This window comes from Chiloscyllium punctatum, chromosome 42 (assembly GCF_047496795.1).
Source record: "Chiloscyllium punctatum isolate Juve2018m chromosome 42, sChiPun1.3, whole genome shotgun sequence".
NCBI classification, from domain to species: Eukaryota; Metazoa; Chordata; class Chondrichthyes; order Orectolobiformes; family Hemiscylliidae; genus Chiloscyllium; species Chiloscyllium punctatum.
Window position 1 is genome coordinate 14380965 of NC_092780.1, and position 20322 is coordinate 14401286.

General features: G+C 43.2%; 1 protein-coding gene across 1 annotated transcript in view; it reads left to right on the forward strand.

Moving 5' to 3' along the window:
- LOC140465750 (uncharacterized) overlaps positions 1-20322 on the forward strand; it is a 111532-nt gene that overhangs the window by 31701 nt on the left and 59509 nt on the right. Inside the window, exons 3-7 of the mRNA XM_072561454.1 lie at positions 5956-6069; positions 8950-9006; positions 12282-12381; positions 17374-17438; positions 18871-18924. Coding sequence (XP_072417555.1) covers positions 5956-6069; positions 8950-9006; positions 12282-12381; positions 17374-17438; positions 18871-18924 — 390 coding nt within the window. The remainder of the gene's footprint in view (positions 1-5955; positions 6070-8949; positions 9007-12281; positions 12382-17373; positions 17439-18870; positions 18925-20322) is intronic.

The following is a 20322-nucleotide window of genomic DNA, read 5'->3' on the forward strand; positions in this document are numbered from 1 at the left end:
AGGCTCTAGACAGGATATCATTGAATTGGAGAGGTTCAGAAAAGATTTACCAGGATGTTGCCAGGATGGAGGGTTTGAGTTATAAGGAGAGGCTGGATAGGCTGGGACCTTTTTGACTGGAGTGTAGAAGGTTGAAGGGTAGCCTTATAGAGGTTTATAAAAATATAACAGATATAAATAAGATGAATTGCAGGTGTCTTTTTCCTAGGGTGCGGGATTTCAAGACTAGGGAGTGTACTTTTAAGGTGAGAGGGGAAAGGCTTAAAAAAGGCATGAGGGGCAATTGTTTTACACAAAGAGAGTGGTTTGTATGTTGAATTAACTTCCAGGGGGGAGTGGTGGATGCAGGTACAATTACAATGTTTAAAAGACATTTGGATAAGTATGTGAATGAGAAATGTTTGGGGGGATATGGGCCAGGTGCAGGCAGGTGGGACTAGGTTAGTTTGGGATTATGGTTGGCATGGACTGGTTGGATCAAAGGGTCTGGGACCGTGCTATATGACTCTATGAGTCTAGTATAATGCTTTTTTAATTCTTCCAGCCAAAATGGACAAATTCACACACCCACATCTTCATAACACCCTCCACCTGTCCAACCTTTGCTTACTTATCTAGTGGAAGATGGCTCAGGTTCTGGGAATGGGCCAGACCTGCATTATGTACAACAACAGAGAGAGTGCCTCACACTTCTTTTTCAATTCAAAAGTATATTTTATTCATAAAAATACATCACACAGCCACTACAGCAGTTGAATCCTGTACACAATCTTTACAAATGTCGAACAAACACACCCAAGGCATTTCTTGGTTATACAATCCTATATTTACATGCATTTGGGGCATAGGGAAGATCTGATAACTGAACGGACCCTCATTGTACTTCATCAGAAAGATGTTAGACATTGGTCTTTCCCCACTGTGCCTTGGTGTTAGCTGCCCCAAGCTTCAGTGCATCCCTCAGCATGTAATTCTGAACCTTGGAATGTGCCAGTCTACAACACTCGATTGGGGTCAACTCCTTGTTCTTGTCGACCAATATCTTTCAGGCAGGCCAAAAGTGTCTTCCACCGAGTTGATGGTCCTTCAGGCATAGTCAATGTTTGTTTGCATGTGCGTCCCGGGGAGCAGACCGTACAGCACAGAGTCCTGCGTCACAGAGCTGCTCGGGGCGAACCTCAATAAAAACCACTGCATCTTTCTCCAGACTTCCTTTGCAAAGGCACATTTCAAAAGGAGGTGTGTTACAGTCTATCCCACCTCCCTCCCCACCCCACAGCCACTTTGAGGGCAGTAGCTGTGGCACAGACTGACCAGGCATACAGGAAGGATCTCAGAGCTTCTCACCACTGGCCAAGTGATGTCTTGGTGCATGTTGGAAAGTTACGGTGATGAGGCATTCCGCCAAATGGTTTTGACAGTCTGCTCAGGGAACCACATGACAGGATCTACCCTCTCCCTTTCCCGCGAGGTCTTGAGGACTCTATCCGCTGACCACTTTCTGATGGATTATGGTCAAAGGTGTTTCTCCCCAAATTTCTCCACAGGTGATATGGAATGGTCTAACTACTTGGAGCATTCAGTGGCAACGAGGCCAGTCCCATCCTTCACAACAGGGGGTCAGGTAGAACCTCAATACATAGTGAGACTTGTGTTTGTGTGCCAAGGGTCTACGCACAGGTGGATGCAGCAGCCCATAAAGGTGGCCATCAGGGTGAGGGCAGCATTGCGTATGTTCTTCCCCCCTTATCCAGAGTTTTGTACATGGAATCCCTGCAGCCATGGTTCATCTTAAATCTCCAGGTGAAGTGGAAGGGACAGCCCTGCACCATGTACAATAGAGAGAAGGAGCCTCAAGTTTTTGTGCACACCCAAGCCCCTCCGAACCACATTCCCATCACCTTCAGGTGATCTGTCATAACGATGAGGGGGATGAAGGATTGGTTGGCCCAGTTCCCAAAGATCATGCCCTCACTATTGCCTTGATTTGCCCTGACTCCAGTATCTCATTTTTGTTTAATTTCAAAAATATACCTTATTCATACAAAATATATATACATACATTGTGAAGCAGTTTGGTTCTGGACAGAAGCATATGAAGAAAACAAACAAACATTGGAGTTTGACTCTGTCCAACAAATTAAAGACAACTCTGACTTGTACAAGGCCACATTTACATGTAGTTGAGGCACTGGGAGGGTTCAGTAACTGAATGAACACCCATTTACTTTTAGCAGCAGTGTTCTCTCCCCACCGCACCTTGGTGGCAGCTGCCTTAAGCTTTAGTGCATTCATCAGCACATACTCCTGGACCTTGGAATATGCCAGTCTGCAACACTCAGTTGGTGTCAACTCCTTGTCCTGAAGACCAGCAAGTTTTGGGCAGACCAAAGACCCCTGAGTTGATGGTTCATACATCACACCTTTCAGGCATTTGCTGACCTCATTACCAAACTTCCCTGAAACTCTGTGGGTAACTTGTGTGCCTATTATGTTATCTCCTATTCTTCTTCCATTGACATTGATAGTGAGGAGATTGGTCAGGTGTCTCACAGGCAGTCAAGTTGAATTGACTTATTTTGTGTCACCAGCCAAAGTGAAATGAAACCCATGAATATTTTATGGCACTCCCAACTGAAACTTTGCAGGTTATTTTACATTTTTATCTGTTCCTGTTTGGTCTGGTTCTATCTGAATGCAAAGCTCAATTTGATGTGACACTGTCACTTCAAAGCCTTTTGGAATGTGCTTTGTAATGTGTCTGCTATAACTGACCCACTTGATTGAGAAAATCTGATTTACAACTTTATAATGGAAGTCTTGCAAATTATGAGAGGTTGAGTAGGTCGGGCTGGCCCTCATTGGGATTTAGAAGAATGAGTGACGACCTTATTGAAACATCTCAGATTCTTCGGGAGTTGACAGGGTGGGTGAGGGAAGGTTGTTTCCCGTTGTGGGGGGAGAACACAGGACCAGAGGATATCATCTCACAATAAGGGGTCATCCATTGAGATGACTCAGAGTATAGTGAATCTGTAGAATTCCTTACTGCAGAGGGCTGTCAAAGCTGAGTTGTTAAGAGTGTTCAAGGCTGAGATGGACAGATTTTAATTGATAAGGGAATCAGTGTTATAGGGTAAAGGCAGGAAAGTGGATTTGAAGACTTCACACCATGATCTTATTGAATGACGGAGCAGTGGGCTGGACGGCCAATTTCAGCTCCTGAAGCTTTTGGACATTCTGCGTTGGTATTTGTCTTCCTCTAGATGGTTCTAACGTTTAAACCCTCCTTTGTTAAAGCTGCAGTGAAACCTAATGTCTATGTGTGTTTGTTCCAAGCTGAGGGGGGGGGGGGTTATGATCAGTCCTCCACGAATAGCCTGACTTCGCAAGGTGTCCTATAAAGTAATTCAGCGTAGGGTGAACAGAACCTATTACACAAAGAGCTGGAAGAATTGATTTGTGAGATGAGGCCGGCTCACAGTGAGTGTTGCTGAGTATGAGGGGCGACAGCAAGGTTAGCGTAGTGCCCCCTACCTGCTTCCATATGAAACAGTATTGAGACTGTAAACCAGGACATGCATAGCTGTGGGACTGGAGTGTCAGGCAATACTAGAACTCACATGGAATCACATTGGAAAGGATGTACGGCACAGAGACAGGCTATTTGATTCATTCGAGACGTCTCTCATTTTTTTCTCATCTAAATCTATCATTTTCCCTCCTACACTTCTCCAGTTTCTCCTGAAATTCCTCCTCATTCAGCTGCTTCCTGTCGGAGTGCATTTCACATTCTCTTCATTCTTTGGATGAAGGCGTTTCTTTCAAACTTCCTATTTGATTTTGGGTGACTATCTAATATGGATGGCCTCTATGCTGTTGCCCACAAGAAATAAATAACTGGTTGAATATTGCGTTATAACATGATTTTAATTGGTGGCAGTGATATGAAGAGCATCCTATACAACAAGTCTGTGTGGGTTTCTTCCGGGTGGTCTGATTTCCTCCCACAGTCCAAAGATGTACAGGCCAGGTAAATTGGCCATACTAAATTGCCTCATAGTGTTAGGTGCATTAGTCAGAGGGAAATGGGTCTGGGTGGGTTACTCTTTAGAGGGTCGGTATGGACTGGTTGGGCCGAAGGGCCAATTTCCACACTGCAGGGAACCTAATCATCATCATCAAAGTAGTTAGGTTGTGTTCAGTTTTACATCGCATTTTGAAGGTTGAGTGAATGATTCCAATTGCAAGTAGGTCATCAGTTGTAACAATAGCAGCTCTCTCCAATCCTGTGTTTAAACTTTTTAGAACCTTTTGTTCTGTCAACCTACAGCTTCGCAGACAATACATCCCAATAAAAGGTTTGACTTTCGGAAACTACAACATGCCAAGGAGACAAAAACAAAAGACTTAATAATCTCCATGTTTAGACTTTAAATAAAATGGAAAACAAGTTATAGGCCATATTTAGAAACTCTAGTATCTACTTCATGTCAGGCAGTAAAATGACACTGCTGAGGTAGTCAAGGCTGGTTCAAACATACAGTACAAGGTTAAAACTCTCTTCCTTTAAAAGTAGTCATTCATGGGAGGTGGGCTTCACCAGTTAGGGCAAAGAGTATTACCCAGAGGGCAGTTAAGAGGCAATCACATTGCAGTGAAGCGGGAGTTACATTTAGGCCAGACCAGGTAAGGATGATAATAGACAGTAGGAGGCTGAAAGAACACAGCAGGCCAGGCAGCATCAGGAGGCAGAGAAGTCAATGTTTCGGGTGTAACCCTTCTTCAGGATGCTGCCTGGCTTGCTGCGTTCTTCCAGCTTTTGGAATACCGCATGCACAGTTCTGGCCTCCCTCCTATCAGAAGGATGTTGTGAAACTTGAAAGGGTTCAGAAAAGATTTACAAGGATGTTGCCAGGGTTGCAGGAGTTGAGCTACAGGGATAGGCTGAAGAGGCTGGGGCTGTTTTCCCTGGAGCGTCGGAGACTGAGGGGTGACCTTATAGAGGTTTATAAAATCATGAGGGGCATGGATCGGACAAACAGTCAAGGTCGTTTCACTGGGGTTGGGGAGTTCAGAACTAGAGGGCATAGGTTTAGGGTGAAAGGGGAAGAATTTTAAAGGGACCTGAGGGGCAACTTTTTCATGCAGAGGATGGTACGTCTATGGAATGAGCTGCCAGAGGAAGTGGTGGAGGCTAGTACAATCACAGCATTTAAAAGGCATCTGGATGAGTATATGAATAGGAAGGGTTTAGAGAGATATGGGCCAAGTGTCAGATTATGTTGGGATATCTGGTTGGCATGGATGAATAGGACCGAAGTGCCTGTTTCTGTGCTCTACGTCTCTATCACTCTATGCCTCTATGACCACAGCTTCTCTGTAAGTTTTCTGCAATGTTTTACAACTCAGTGAAATATCAGCACAGCCTCAAAGATACAATTTGGGTTTTTCCCGATTGGAGCTATTTTGATTCTCAACGTGGAGGGATGGTATTCACAGAACTCGGAAGCACAAAATATTTGGCAAGCCCAAATAAAACGCAGGACTAAAATTATATTCCTGAAGGAATTATTGTTCAGAAACACATTTCTGAAAGGCAAGTTATTCACATTCCCTTATCATTCTGTTTTGATTGAAATGTACTGAACTGGTAAAGGATGCGATCTGTTGGGTCAGTTCTCGAGACAGCATTTGTCACACCTTACGATGCTGAATTTCCATCAGGTTCTTATTCAACGTTCTCTTCAATTTGCCGTTGCTAACCCGCTTCTGATGGTCCGATTCATGGATAAACGTGCCTTTTTCATTGATGATTAATTAAATTTCAGATTCTGAATTCAGATCCAAGTGACTTGAAGTGCACACCCTCTGAGGCCAAAGGTAAGCACAATCTACGTTATGTCATTCCTACTTGACTACCCTGTCCCTAATGCCATGCCTTTGCTTTTTCAGGGTGCTATTCAACAATTGACCATCACACCAAACCCTGAGGATGCAGAAAAACCAGAGTACATGATGTGTGATGATAACCTGGTGATTGAAGGTGATGATGAAGATGACCTGGAGGTATGAGCTGTGCAGTTAGAGACTGAGTGGTGCAAGTGGCTACGACCTTACCCCCTCAATGTGTCACACCACAGCGTGCGCCGGTTCCATTCAGGGATGTGAAAAATATTTGCTAAGAAACAGAGGTTGATCAATAGCTGGCTTTGTCCAGCTACTGGTCTCTCGTAGGAAACAGGCGCTCAAATGGAAAGGTGGCTGAGTTTCTATTCTTGAAAAGTGGTATCAGAGATTTCTTCACCTGAAGACTATTTTTGATCTTGCCAATTTCCCCCAGAATGGCTGTTGATCAGTCTCTGTTCGTTGATGATGGATGACACAGAACTGACAGTGGAGCTCTCAAAGATAGTGGAATCCAGGGTTATGGAGATAAGGCAGGAAGAGGATACTGATTAGGAATGATCAGCCATGATCATATTGAATGGCGGTGCAGGCTCAAAGGGCTGAATGGCCTACTCCTGCACCTATTGTCTATTGTCTATTGGAACTAGCAGCTGGATGGCTTGGGAAAAGAACAATTTACTTGGAGACAGTTGTGTAAGACCCACCTGAGGTTGGGGTATAATGATTTACGCAAATCCCAGAAAAATTGATCCACAAAGAGTTTGTTACTGGCATTGGCTGATCTCGATCCATCACCTTAACCACCAAGGAAAACATTAACTAGCTACTCAAACAAATAACGCCATTTCACAATTATGGGAATGTATAAAGGGCATTAGATGAATGTTAACCGCAGAACCTTGTACTGACTCCTGTTTATCAATTCCTCTCCGTACTACCCTGCCCCTCGACTTAGTCCTTCCTCCTTTAAGACTCACCTTAAAACCTACCCCTTTGTCTCAACTTTTAGTCATGGGTCTAATCGCTCTTGATGTGGCTGGATGTGGTTTTTTTGTTTTATAATGGCCTGGTAAAGCATTTTGGGACATTTACTTCCACAGTACTGCCACTTGCCTTGGCCAAAAACAACCGAGTTTTGAAACAGTCCCGACAGATATGTGAACTCTCGACAAACAAAATGTTAGATATGGGCAGTAGCAGACAGGTCATTGGCATATCAAAATGGTCAGTTCCTGATTTCAGGAGGAGGTGGTGCCACGGCAAACTTCTCAAGTGTTGAGGGAAGTCAAAGAGAGAGAGAGAGAGACCGTCGGTATAATCCTCAGCATTGGTGTGGACTAGCTCTCAGTTTAAGGAATGGTGGGACACATTGGTTAATGGACAGTCACACAGACCTGGGAGCAAATAAATTCTAAAGTAACTTGCTCCGGCTTAAACTGGAGCTTCCATGTAATGCTTGCCCTGTTCACCTTGCCAAATATAACAAAATGTCAACACACAGGTAATCTAGAGAGTAGAGAGCAGTTGCCCTGAGCCTGGGAACTAGGTCGTTTTATCTGTACATCTTGATGTTTAGTGTAATACTGGAGGACGGTAACATACACCGAACACAAGTATTAGTCCCTATAAATAAATCTTGTGAAAACATTCAGTCTGGAGTCATGAACAGTGTAACTTTCACCAGGCAGAATTATTGAAGTGTTATGGCACAGGAGGAGGCCATTTGGCCCCATTGTGTCTGTGCTGGCTTTTCAAAGGAGCATTATGACTGGGTGCCATTCTGCTGTTTTTTCTCTGCAACCTTGTACATTGCTTCCATTCAAATAACCATTTAACGCCCTCTTGAATGCTTCAGTTGAATCTAAGGCAAACCCAAGGCAGGACTTAAGACAGTTAATGGTAGCTCCCTGGGGAGAGTTGCTGAGCATGGAGACATTGGGGTGCAGGTGCATAGTTCCTTGAAAGTGGAGTCGCAGGTAGACAGGGTGGGGAAGAAGGTGTTTGGTACAATTGCCTTCATTGGTCAGAACATTGAGTGTAGGAGTTGGGACGTCATGTTGCAGCTGTACAGAACATTGGTATGGCCTCTTCTGAAGTACTGTGTTCAATTCTGGTTGCCCTTCTGGATGAAAGATGTTGTTAAACTTGAGAGGGCAGAAAAGATTTACAAGAATATTGCAAGGGTTGGAGGATTTGAGCTATCGGGAGAGGCTGAATAGCTGGGGCTTTCTTCCCTGGAGAATCAGAGACTGAGGGGTGACTTTATAGAGGTTTATAAAATCATGTGGAGCATGGATGGGATAAATAGCCAAGGCCTTTTTTCCAGGATGGAGGAGTCCAGAACAAGAGGGCAGAGGTTTAGGCTGAGAGGGGAAAGATTTAAAAGGGACCTAAAGGGTAACTTTTTCATGCAGAGGGTGGTGCGTGTTTGAATTGAGCTGCCAGAGGAAGTGGTGGAGATTGTTACAATTACGACATTTAAAAGGCATCTGGATGAGTATATGAATAGGAAGGGTTTGGAGGGATATGGGCCAAATGGGACTAGGTTAATTTAGATTAACTGGTTGGCATGGATGAGTTGGACCGAGAGGTCTGTTTTCGTGCTGTATTCTATGACTCTGCTTCCAACAAAGTTCCACGCAGTGTATTCCACACATTAACCACTCGTTGTATGAAAAAGGTTTTTCTCACATCACATTTGCTACTTTTTCAAATCACTATAATTCTATGTCCTTTCACGAGTGGGAACAATTTCTCTCTATCTACTCTAGCCAGACCACACTTGACTTTGAAAGCATTCAAATCTCCTGTTAGTCATCTTCTCTCCAAGGACAGCAGTCCCAACCTCGCCAAGTTTCCCACCCATGGAAATATGCTTGGAAATCCTTTCTGCACTTTCTCCAATGTATTCGCATCCTTTCTGTAGTGTGGTGCCCATAACTATACACAATACTCCAGCTGTAGAGACAATTAATAGAGGGAAATGTGCAGTTTCTCTCTTGAACAGATTTGACTATTTGGTACCTTTTCCACTGACAGGTTTCTGGTTTGCTGGAGGTTGTGGATCCAAACATTCAGATCACCACATCACAACCGGTAGGTGGAGAATACTAGTGTGGCCAACATACTTTAAAGACTTTTCAACCATTATAATTTTTATGATATCATATTACTATAATTTTAATGTTCGCTTAGATGGAATAACATACTATGGCCTTGAAAGTCCAGTGGGAAATGGAGGAACCTACTGGAAAAAAACAAAATATAACTTATAGAGGGGGAGATGTGTAGGAAAGGGATTCCAATGGTAGATCAGTTGAAGTCGGGGAAGCTTTTGAGTTCAGATCCAGTTGTACAGATATCATGGAGGGATGTGGGCTTGAAGGAGATTACAGAGAGATGGAGGGACCAGACCAAGGATGGGTTTAAAATCAAAGATGAAAGCTTTTAAAAAGCAAAATGCTACTGGACTGAGAGTCAGGGTAGGTCAGTGAGCGCAAGGATGTTCATACTCCATCCATATTCAAACCTTCTGGGTTTTACTCAGGAGTAACCTCATACAACAGTGATCACACACGTGGATTGAAACAGGAAGGTGGAAGCTTGACAACTTTACTGCTACACCTGCTGAAGTTCTCTGGTTTTGCAACGTCATCGGCATGGCTTTCCTCTCCTGTGATGAGCGTTGGTCCGATAAACACACGTCTGGCAAAGAAAGGATGGGGACCTGGTTCATCTTCCAAGCGGATTGATTAACAACGCTCAGCGCAGCATGAGTGAAAACAACTTGTCCCTTTCACAAACCAGCCCTTGATGAGTGGAAACCAGTTGCTCTTAAACACAACTGGAGCATGCCCACATGCACACTCCATTGACACTGTATTTGCAACATGAGCTCCAACCCTTGTGTCAATGGGCTGTTTGATAAAGCAGAGGGATTCAAAATTAAACAGAATCCTCCTCTCCCTGACTTTTGGAAACCTCGCTTTAGAGCAACCAGGAATAACAAACAACAGGTTATTTTCCTGCATCTAATTTAGGATCGCAACAAATCGTTGTAGCTGCCCCAACATCGATGGGCCTTTGAGATTGAAACCTTACTGGTCTTTAAGACTCAGTTCCTCCAGAGGCACTGCATTAATTCCGTGAGTGGAGTAACTAATCGTTTAATTATCATAGAGATTACACTGTGGAAGCAGGCCGTTCAGCCCATCGTGTCCACACCAATCCTCTGAAGGGCATCCTACCCAAACCTACTCCCTCCCCTATCCCTGTAACCCTATATTTCCTATGGCGACTCCACCTAGTCTGCACATCCCTGAACAATTTAGCATGGTCAATCCACCTAAATTACACATCTTTGGATTGTGGGAGGAAATTGGAGCACCCGAAAAAAACCCACATACACAACTCCACACAGACAGTTGCCTGAGGGTGGTATCAAACCCAGGTCCCAGGTGCTGTGAGGCAGCAGTGCTAACTACTGAGCCACTGTGCCACCTTTTTAGGAATTTGAGGGTGTTTGCCCATCTGGCTTTTCTAAGTAACTTAGATTATTCCACTGTATTGTATTAAACCCTGATAAGGTATCTGTGTCTGATTACATTCCAACCTTTGTAATTCTGCCTGTTTGCTTTTGGTTATTAAATGCGGACAACAAAGCTGATCACTGATTACTGTAGCCAGGGGCGACATGTCTTCCCTGCCTTATCCCCAAGTACAAAATACAACAAGTTAAGTTTCATTTTGACAAAGCTATGTTGCAGAACTTGTAAATTCATGATAAAGATTGCTAATTATAAAACTTCCAATGAAGCCATTTCTATTTCCCTCATCAAAGGCAGCACTTTCATGTTCAAACGTTGTAAAACAATCCAGACAGAACCTCAGACAAGTTGAACCCATGATTCACACCGATTTCCGAAAGCATTTATTGTTTTATTATTCAGTGGATTTTCTGAAATCTCAGCTGGAATTTTGAACCTTTCAGAGGCTAAAGGAATTTCCACCAACATAAAAAAAGGATTAGGAGGATCCATACCTCAGTACGATAAAGGAGGGAAGAATACGCTGGGTAACTGTAAAACAGTCTAACTAGTATTGCTTGGGGTAGGCTTCTAAAGGGTATAATATGGAATGAAGTTAAAACAAACTTACAAACTTATGCACTGATGAATGTCAGCTATCAGGATTTGTAAAAGGCAAATCATGTTTTAGCAAAAGTAATAAACGTCTTAGAAGAAGAATAATCTTGGAACAATCTTGTTGGCTTGAACTGTCTTCTTCCACAATATAAAGTACAACAATTCCAGAAAATCATCTCCATCACCTCACTCTCCGGAAGTCACATTTCATCAGAGGGTTAAAGAAGTAGGGGACAGGGTGTTATTTATTTACTTGCAATGTGAAGCCTGTATTAATTGCTCAGCTTTAATTGCACTTGAATATTTCCCAACCACCCTAAATGTTACAACACACCTCAGGTGTAGCTGAGACTTGAGCCTGGTCCTCCTGGCTCAGACGGAGTGACACTACCACTGCACCAGTAGAGGAATTCTGTTGTACTAGGGAAGGTCGTGGTTGTTAGTGTCTGGTAGGGTCTTTCCTGAGACTGAATGGAACTGGGGGACAGGCGATGGTTTTATGTTAGCTAGAGGGGTAAATTTAGTTAGCACTTGACTAGATGTACATGTGCGGAGAACTGGTAATCAGCATGGTGGAAGTTTTGTTGAATGCAAGTAGGGATAATACCGTGACTAGAAATGTTAGTGCTTCCACCCTTGTCGAACCAATCTTGGTAAGCTCTGGTGTTTAAAATTGGTGAGTTGCCTTTTTGAATCGCTGCAGTCCACACAGTTACCGTGCATTCACAAAGCTGTGAGGAAATTCCAGGATTTCACCTGGCAACAGAGATGGAAGAATAATAGATTCCAAATCACAGAGATGTGTGGCTTGAAGGGAAACTTGTTAGTGGTGGTGTTCCTATGCATCTGATTCCCTTATCTTATGAGGTTTACCTTTGTGTTTGGAGGACACTGTTAGAGGGGCCTGGTGAGGCATATTCAAAGCATTCTGTGCAAAGGACAATTTTTAATGGTTCAATGACTTTTGCAATGTGTATGGCAATTGTTCCCCAGTTTTACCATATAAGTATACACATGATGCAGAGGAATGGGATTAGTGAGTGATGGACAGTATGTAACTTATGGTTACACTGCTCAGAATCGCTCAGAATCGCTCAGAATATTGCCATGTATAATAAATGATAGAAGTATGTCTGCAATTGTAACGTTTGCATTTAACAATTCCTTGGTTGTATGCTAAACCGTTGTTTGCTGCTTCGTGAGAGTGTCTTTTCCATTTTCTTGTAGAAAGTGCCTGATCAGCCAGAAGCAGCTTCTGACCACAAATCCATACAAGGCTCTGGGGAGGAGGCTATCACAAGTGTTCCCGTCAAACCAGATACGTCAGGTGAACATCAACTCTGCAATGATTCCAAACAACCTACACTTAAGACACTTCATGCAGAATCAATATTTTATTTTACTATCTTTTATTATACTCTTTTCATAACGTTTAGTAGCAGTACAAAATTGGCATATAAAGTGCAACGCAATTCATTGTATTTCCTTATAGCATGCTGTCTGTGTGTCTGGTAAGGCAACTCACTTGCAGTGTAAATTGTCAATATGTATTTTCATGTCAACATTACAACCTGAGCTTACTGTTATAGAGATTGCAGACCCTTAGTGTGCTGTAGAGGGAAGACGTTAGACTGTGGCCCATCCCCATTGAATCTCTGTGGTGGCTACTCCAAGCTTTAGTGTCTCCCTAAACTGTAATCTTGGAGTTTGGAAGGTGCCAATCTGTAGTAGTCAATTGTCAATAGTTCAAAGACCAACATGTTTGGGACAGACCAAAGTGTCTTTCACTGAGTTGATGGTCCTCCAGCAGTTGATATTTAGCATCATGGAATTTTACACCACAGAAAGAGACCCTTTAACTCATCATGTTGTGCTGGTCATCAAACATCCATCTACACAAATCTGATTTGCCAGCATCTAACCCATGGCATTATATACAGTGGCATTTCAAGTGTTCATCTCAATAGTTCCTAAATATCTTGAGGTTTCCTGCTTCTTTCATTTTTTAGGCAGTGAGTTCCAGTTACTCACATCCTCTTGGTAAAAAAGAAATTCTTCAAATCCCTTCTGAATCTCCTGATCCAAGCAACATCTGTTCCTCTTGGCTATTGACCTCTCTATTAAGGGGAAAGGTTCCCCTATTTACCTTGCATATGTCACTCAGAACATTGTACACATCACTCATATGCCATTCCCCTGCCCCCCCTGCCCCACCCCAGCTTTCAACGCTCTAAGGCAAACAATTCCAGCCTAACTAGTCTCTCTTTATAGCCAAATCGCTCCAGCCCAAGCAACATCCTGGCAAACCTCTTCTACACCTTTTCTCATGTAATCGCATCCTTCCCATAGGCTGGTGCACAATACTCCACTGTGGCCTAACTAACGTTATACACAGCACCAATATTACCTCCTTGCCCCTTTAACTTAGTATGCACTCCTGGGAACAGCCAGTAGAGAACAGAGCTTCATTCAGCTTGTTGGGATGAATATTGTCAAAACCACTCTTGCTTTGAAATGCCACATCCACAAACACCAGTAATGGTAAAGGAAAATGGGAAAATAGATGTGCTAGACCCAAGGAGACTGCAGCCATATTCAAGAGAAAATGATCTCAGTTGACAGTGTGGTGCTAGAAAAGCACAGCCGGTCAGGCAGCATCCGAGGAGCAGGAGAATTGGCGTTTTGGGCATAAACCTTTCATCGGGAATGCATCAATGCTCACTTTTTCTTGGAAAACCATCTCAGAGTGACACTGAGCTTCCAGTCTATTAGTAGCAGCTAAGAGTCCATAAGCATGACCCTTCCTGCTGAGATCCACACAGTTTAACATTGCTGAGGGCATTTCATGTGAATCAGGGCAGGTCACCATCAATCATCACCATTCTGAGTTTCTTGTATATAGTCAGAAAGCAGGTTGAAACAGATCGATGTTATTTGAGATATCCTGCAGATTTGTGAATGAGTCCTGTTCAGGGCAGGGCCATAGCTGGGTATTTGCTCCTGATTGAAAAGCCATTGACTTGTATTAACCAAAAAGCACCAAAACTTCGCTGCCCTGGGGACCCCTGTTGTGTGAAGCACTTCAAAAAATAAAAGCAAAACATTCTCACTTGAGAATGTAACTTATAAAAAAAAAGTTTTGCAATTTACATATGAAAGAACTGAAACCAACATGATCATTCTAAAAGATGAGAGACTTAATAAACAATCCAGGTCTTTCTCAATGTATAATTTCAGTTACATCACACTATAAATTTGTGCTATAAATTCTGTGTCTTACAATCTTATTCTCCACAACCACCTGATGAAGGAGCAGCAACTCCAAAAGCTAGTCCTTCCAAATAAACCTGTTGGATTATAACCTGGTGATCGTTAAACCATGGAAGACGAGAGCAGCTCTCTGCTGGGAAAAACACTTCTGTTGGAGCAGCTCGTGCTTCCAGTTTGTGAAGTGGCATCTTTTTCCTGCTCCTCAGATCCTGGAGCAGCTCAGTGTGAGTGAGGCTGGTCAATGGGGTATCCTGCTACATAGGGACAGCCACTGTCTAGCAGGTCCACCTTCCCCAGAACCAGACCCACAAAGACACACAACACAAGAATTTACAACAAACAGACAATACACACAGCAGAGAGTTCTCCTGGTGACTTGACCAACATCCAAATCTCAACCCATATACCCAAACTGGATGTAATTGATCATTTATCTCATGAATGTTTGAGCGAATTTCCTGAATGCAAAATGCTCGGTCCCCACCCATTTCAAACCAATGAATGTATTTCAAACATGAGTTATTTGACTATAAGCCATTAACCGGTTTGGAGGATGTGAGAACACACTGCCACGTGTCTCTTTGGTGACATTATCCAAAAGTACAACCTCAGATAGCACGTATCCACTAGAACCCAGCTCCCCTTCACCCTTATAGCCCTCAACCTTCCCCACGCAGCCTGTGATTTGTCACATAGATTGAGTGACGGCTGGGTTGGGATGAACTTAAAACTTACCAAGGGTAATATTGGGAAGTCCAAAGTCATTGTCATAGAGACATAGAGATCTACAGCACAGCCCATTGCTTGCACTGGTCAAAACCAACTACCTAGTTATTCCAATCCCATTGGCCAAAAGCCTTGTATGCCTTGGCATCTTAAGTGCACATCTGAAAGCTTCTTAATTGCTATGAGGGTTTTGGCTTTACAACCCTTACAGGCAGTGAGTACTAGATTCCCACCACCCTCCGCGTAAAAAGGTTACCCCTCATATCTCCTCTAAACCTTCTGCCCCTTCCTTTAAATCTGTGCCCCAGACATTAATCCCTCATCAAGGAGAAATGTTTCTTTCTGTATACCCTACTTATGCGTCTTATCATTTTATACATCTCAGTGATGTTCCCTCTCAATCTCCTCTGCACTAAGGAAAACAACCCCACACTGTCTGGTGTCTCTTCATAACTGAAACTCTCCAGCCCAGGCAACATCCTGATAAATCTCCTCTTTACCCTCTCCCATAATGTGGATTCCAGAACTGCACACAATGCCACAGCTTTGGCCTAACCCATGTTTTATATAATTTCAGTACAACCTCCATAATCTTAAATGGTACATCTTTACAAATAAAGGCAAGCATACCGTGTGCTTCTTTAACCAGTTTATCCAACTCTTCATTGTAGGTGGTTCCAGCCCCAATATCTGTCCCTTAGCCTCTCTCTACCCAGCCATTACCTAACACTGAACCTTGGTGTGTTATTTCTCCCTGAGCTGCGTTTCCAACCCCAGATCCTCTCCATTGCCAAGACTCCCGCCTTCCTAACAATTCTCATCTTCATCTCAACTTCAGCTCATCTGTTGCTAAAACCCTCATTCCTGTTGCCTTCAGACTTGACTGTTCCAACGCCTATCTGGTTGGTCTCCCACCTGCACCATCTATAAGCTTGAGCTCATGTCAATCTCATTTACCCATTAATCACACCAAGATCCAAACACCTCTCACTACCAGGCTCACTGACCTAGACCAGATCCTGAGCCAGGAACACTTTGGTTTAAAAATTCACATCTGTGTTGTCAAGGTCCTCTGAGCCTTTGTCTCTCACCTGTACATCTGATAGTGAGAGGTGTTTGGATCTTGATGTGATTAATGGGTAAATGAGATTGACATGAGCTCAAGCTTATAGAAGGTGCAGGTGGGAGACGATCTGAGGTTGGAAATGGAGAGGATCTGAGGTTGGAAACACAACTCAGGGAGAAATAACACACCAAGGTTCAGTGCCATAGCTTTTCAAAATCTCTGTGTGCCTCCCATTCTTTCCTCTTGTGTACCCTCGATTTTCACTATATGTTGCAAATTCAGTTGCAAGCTCTTGAATTCTCTTCCTCCACCTTACTGCATGAAGTTGTTACATTTGCTTTTTAAAGAAAAAGACACAGTGAATATCCTTCATGGAAGCAAACCTGACATCTGGACCTGCACTGACCTATATGGGCTCCAGTCTCACGCCAATATCATTGGCTTTCAAGTGTTCAGTGAAATAGACTTGCAAGACCCACTTGGTGACACTGAAGTAGGATGAGCCTCTGCCTAACAACATTGCGTGAGAGTATCTTCACTAAACATAGGGTAATCCTTAAAGATGTAGGGGTGGTATGGTGGCACAGTGGTTAGCACTGCTGCTTCACAGCGCCAGGGACCTGAGTTCAATTCCAACCTTGGGTGACTGTCTGTGTGGAGTTTGCACATTCTCTCTGTGTTTCGTCCGGGTGCTCCGATTTCCTCCCACAGTCCGAAGATGTGCAGGTTAGGTGAGTTGGCCATGCTAAATTGCCCGTAGTGTTGGGTGCATTAGTCAGGGGTAAATATAGGGTAGGGGAATGCGTCTGGATGGGATACTCTTCAGAGGGTCGGTGTGGATTTGTTGGGCCGAAGGGCCTGTTTCCACGCTGTAGGGAATCTAATTCTAATTCTGTAGACCCCACCATCACCATTTCCGGTAACATGTGATGGGCAGTAAATGCCAGCCTTGCCCAGTGATCCCCACACGCTGCAGATAATTTTTTTTTAAATTGTGATGTGTTACATGGAATGTTGCTTGAAAAAAATTATGGCATGGCAAACTGAATGCATGCAAAATAGAGATAAGCAGATTTAACTCTGAAATTCATGATTAATAATCAAAAGCAAAGGGTTCTTGTGGTAGTGTCCCTATCTCTGAGCCAGGACGTCTGGGTACGAATCCCATCTGATTTGGAGGTCTGAACGTGGCTGAACAGATTGATGATAAATATTTAATCATCAAAAGAAAAGCTAAACTGATCTATTTGATGATAGATATGGAAGAAGACATTGACATCAGACCTGAGAAAGAGATCTCGCCATCGCCAAAAGGAGACAAGGTGAATTGAAGTTAAAGAGTGCTCTATGTTGGTAAATTACCACCCATCACTTCAAACTGTCAATGGATTAACTTGTTATGTGGTGAAGGGTTCAATTGATTGATGTTTGATTGTAAGAGTCTGGGAGATAGTAAGGATTGCAGATGCTGGAGAGTCAGAGTTGATAAAGTGTGATGCTGGAAAAGCACAGCAGGTCAGGCAGCATCTGAGAAGCAGGAGAATCGATGTTTCGGGCATAACCCTTCATCAGGACTGTTGCAGTGTTATGCCTGAAACATCAACCCTGTTGCCCCTCAAATGCTGCCTGACCTGCTGTGCCTTTCCCAGTGCCACACTTTATCGACTCTGAGAAGAGTCTGGTCCTTTTTCTCTGTGTGTGGTTAGTTGAGCCTGGATATGACGACTTAGAAAAATAACCTAAACTGCAGGCCAGCTGCTGTAAGCATTGAACAGACATTTTAAACTATTGCAAATAAAGCATACACATACCCACACAAACACACACCCACACCCACCCACACATACCACCCCCACACATATTGACCCCCACACACACCCACCCACCTCCCCCCCCCCACCCCCCCCCCCCCACACACACACACACATACACACCCACCCATCTCCACACACACACACACACACCCTGGTGATTTTTGCATACCTCAAAGGCTTAGAATATAACATTGAGTAAAAACATACTTTCTCCTCCTAAATTCCTAACTTGCCTTAAACCATTAGTCTCTGTTGACCATTGATCCCGTGCCAGTGGAGACTGTAGACAATGTAAACTATAGGTACTGTATGGAAATGCTTAGCAGCTCTTTGAGCAGCTGGGAGAGAAAACCCAAGGTAGCAGGGGCTCAAAGAAACAAGGGAGAGAATTTTACCAACCCTGAAGTCGATGAGAAAGGGAAACAATTGGGCAAGTTGGCACCGGGAAGATATTTGGCGCCTCTTCCCCTCAGTTCAGTGTGAGCAGCTCCACTGGGAACCTGCATGACCTGCCACCAATTTACACCCTTATTGGCCGCAGGAGGGTCCCAATTTGCCATCCTATAGTATGGAAGTAGGCCATTTGGCCCATTGACTCCACACTGACCTGCCGAACAGCATTCCACCCAAATGCACCTCCCTTTAGCCTATCCCTGTAACCCTGCATTTCCTATGGCTAATCCACCCATCCTGCCATCCCTGGACACTATGGGCAATAACCCATGGCTAATCCACCTAGTCTAACTTAACTATCGGAGCAATGATCCAAGCTGGAATGATTTTTCCCTTCTTCTGAGTTGGCAGAATTCATTTTATCTTGCCCATTTTACCATCGACGTTATGAAAATGACAAGTATCGGTGCAGTTTTCGCTGGTGAGTGGTGTTGCTGAATTGATGATCTCTGATTTCTGAAGTTTAATTCCACATATTCTCTTCCAGGAAGAAGTTGATCCATGTATCTGTCCTGTCTCCCCAGGACCTCCAGGGACAAAGGTAGGGAAATGATTGGACATTCAACAGTTACAGTTGAGATTTTGTCAATCGGGATTGGAAATCAGTGAACGTTAACTTGCAGTGTCTTCTCCTGAGGCTAACATTTCCAGGACATTCTACACAATATGTCATATTGTTCAGGATTCAGTCATTTTGAAGCTGTTGTTAACAGGAGTCTCTGATTGGTCACATTTTCCTTATTTCATCAGCCTATTAATATTTCTGATGCATTTTGGTAAAAAAAATTGACAAAAAACTTTGTGGAGTCCTGCTAAACCAATAATGGCCAACATGATGATCTATGATAATGAATTGGTTTCACAGCACTTTCGCTTTGTAAAGACAATGGTTGACTTACTCAGCCCTGGAAGAGCTAACAACTAACAAGTAGAAGAACTGAAAGGGTGAGGCAACATGGAGTTACAATGGTTGATGGTAACAATTGCTCAGCCTGGAGATGAAGTGCTTCATAAGATGTGGGGGTCATTGGCAGGGCTAGCATTTATTACTCATCCTGAGTTGTCCTGGAGGAGATGATGGCGAGTCATCTTCTGGAAAGCAGCTGAGTGGTTTGTTAAACCATCTCGGTTAAGATTCAACCGCATTGCTGTGGATCTGGAGTCACATATAAGCCAGTGTTGCAACATGGGGTAAATCCCTTGGCTAATTTAAACATAGAAAGGATTCACCCCATACTGTTAAAATTCGAGAGGCAAAGAACTATCCCAAAAGTCACCATTTAAAGTAAAAATTAACAACTTTATTCTGTAAGTCTAACAGAGAATATTAACTAACAACTATTTACAACTCCTTTCTGTTAAACCTATCTTTTACTTCCTACTTTACAATACTAGTCCGATAAAAAATCCCGAATGCGATTTATGAAAATAAAAATCACATTTCAAAGCCAGTCAGCCTTATGATTTTCCCTTGTGGATTCTCTCCAGGTTGGTTTCTATGTTCTGCTGCGCAGACTTCTTCCACAGACGGATACCTCTCAGAGACCTCTGAAACTAGCAGCCTACATCTGTTGATCTTTTGGCAGTTCTCATCCTAAGTGTTCAAAATGTCCAGTTTTATACCCCAAAACATCGGATCGTTTCACTGGTTTTAATATTATCAAAATACTAAATTCAAACTTGATTGGATTTTGGTATCTTGGGGTATAATTTAAATTGGTTGGCTGAATTTGAATTTGTTTCTGTCTCCAGGCAACCCAGCTACTCTATTTGTGTTGACCATGTGTTACATTGTTATCTTGATCAGAACACTTTGTGCTGTGTCAGATGGTTTTGCTAGCTTTTCAACTCTCTTAAAGGTACAGTACCTCTACACCTTCATAATACCAGGCTGAGTAAGGATAGCAGATTTCCTACCTTTGCAGATCACAAGCTGAAC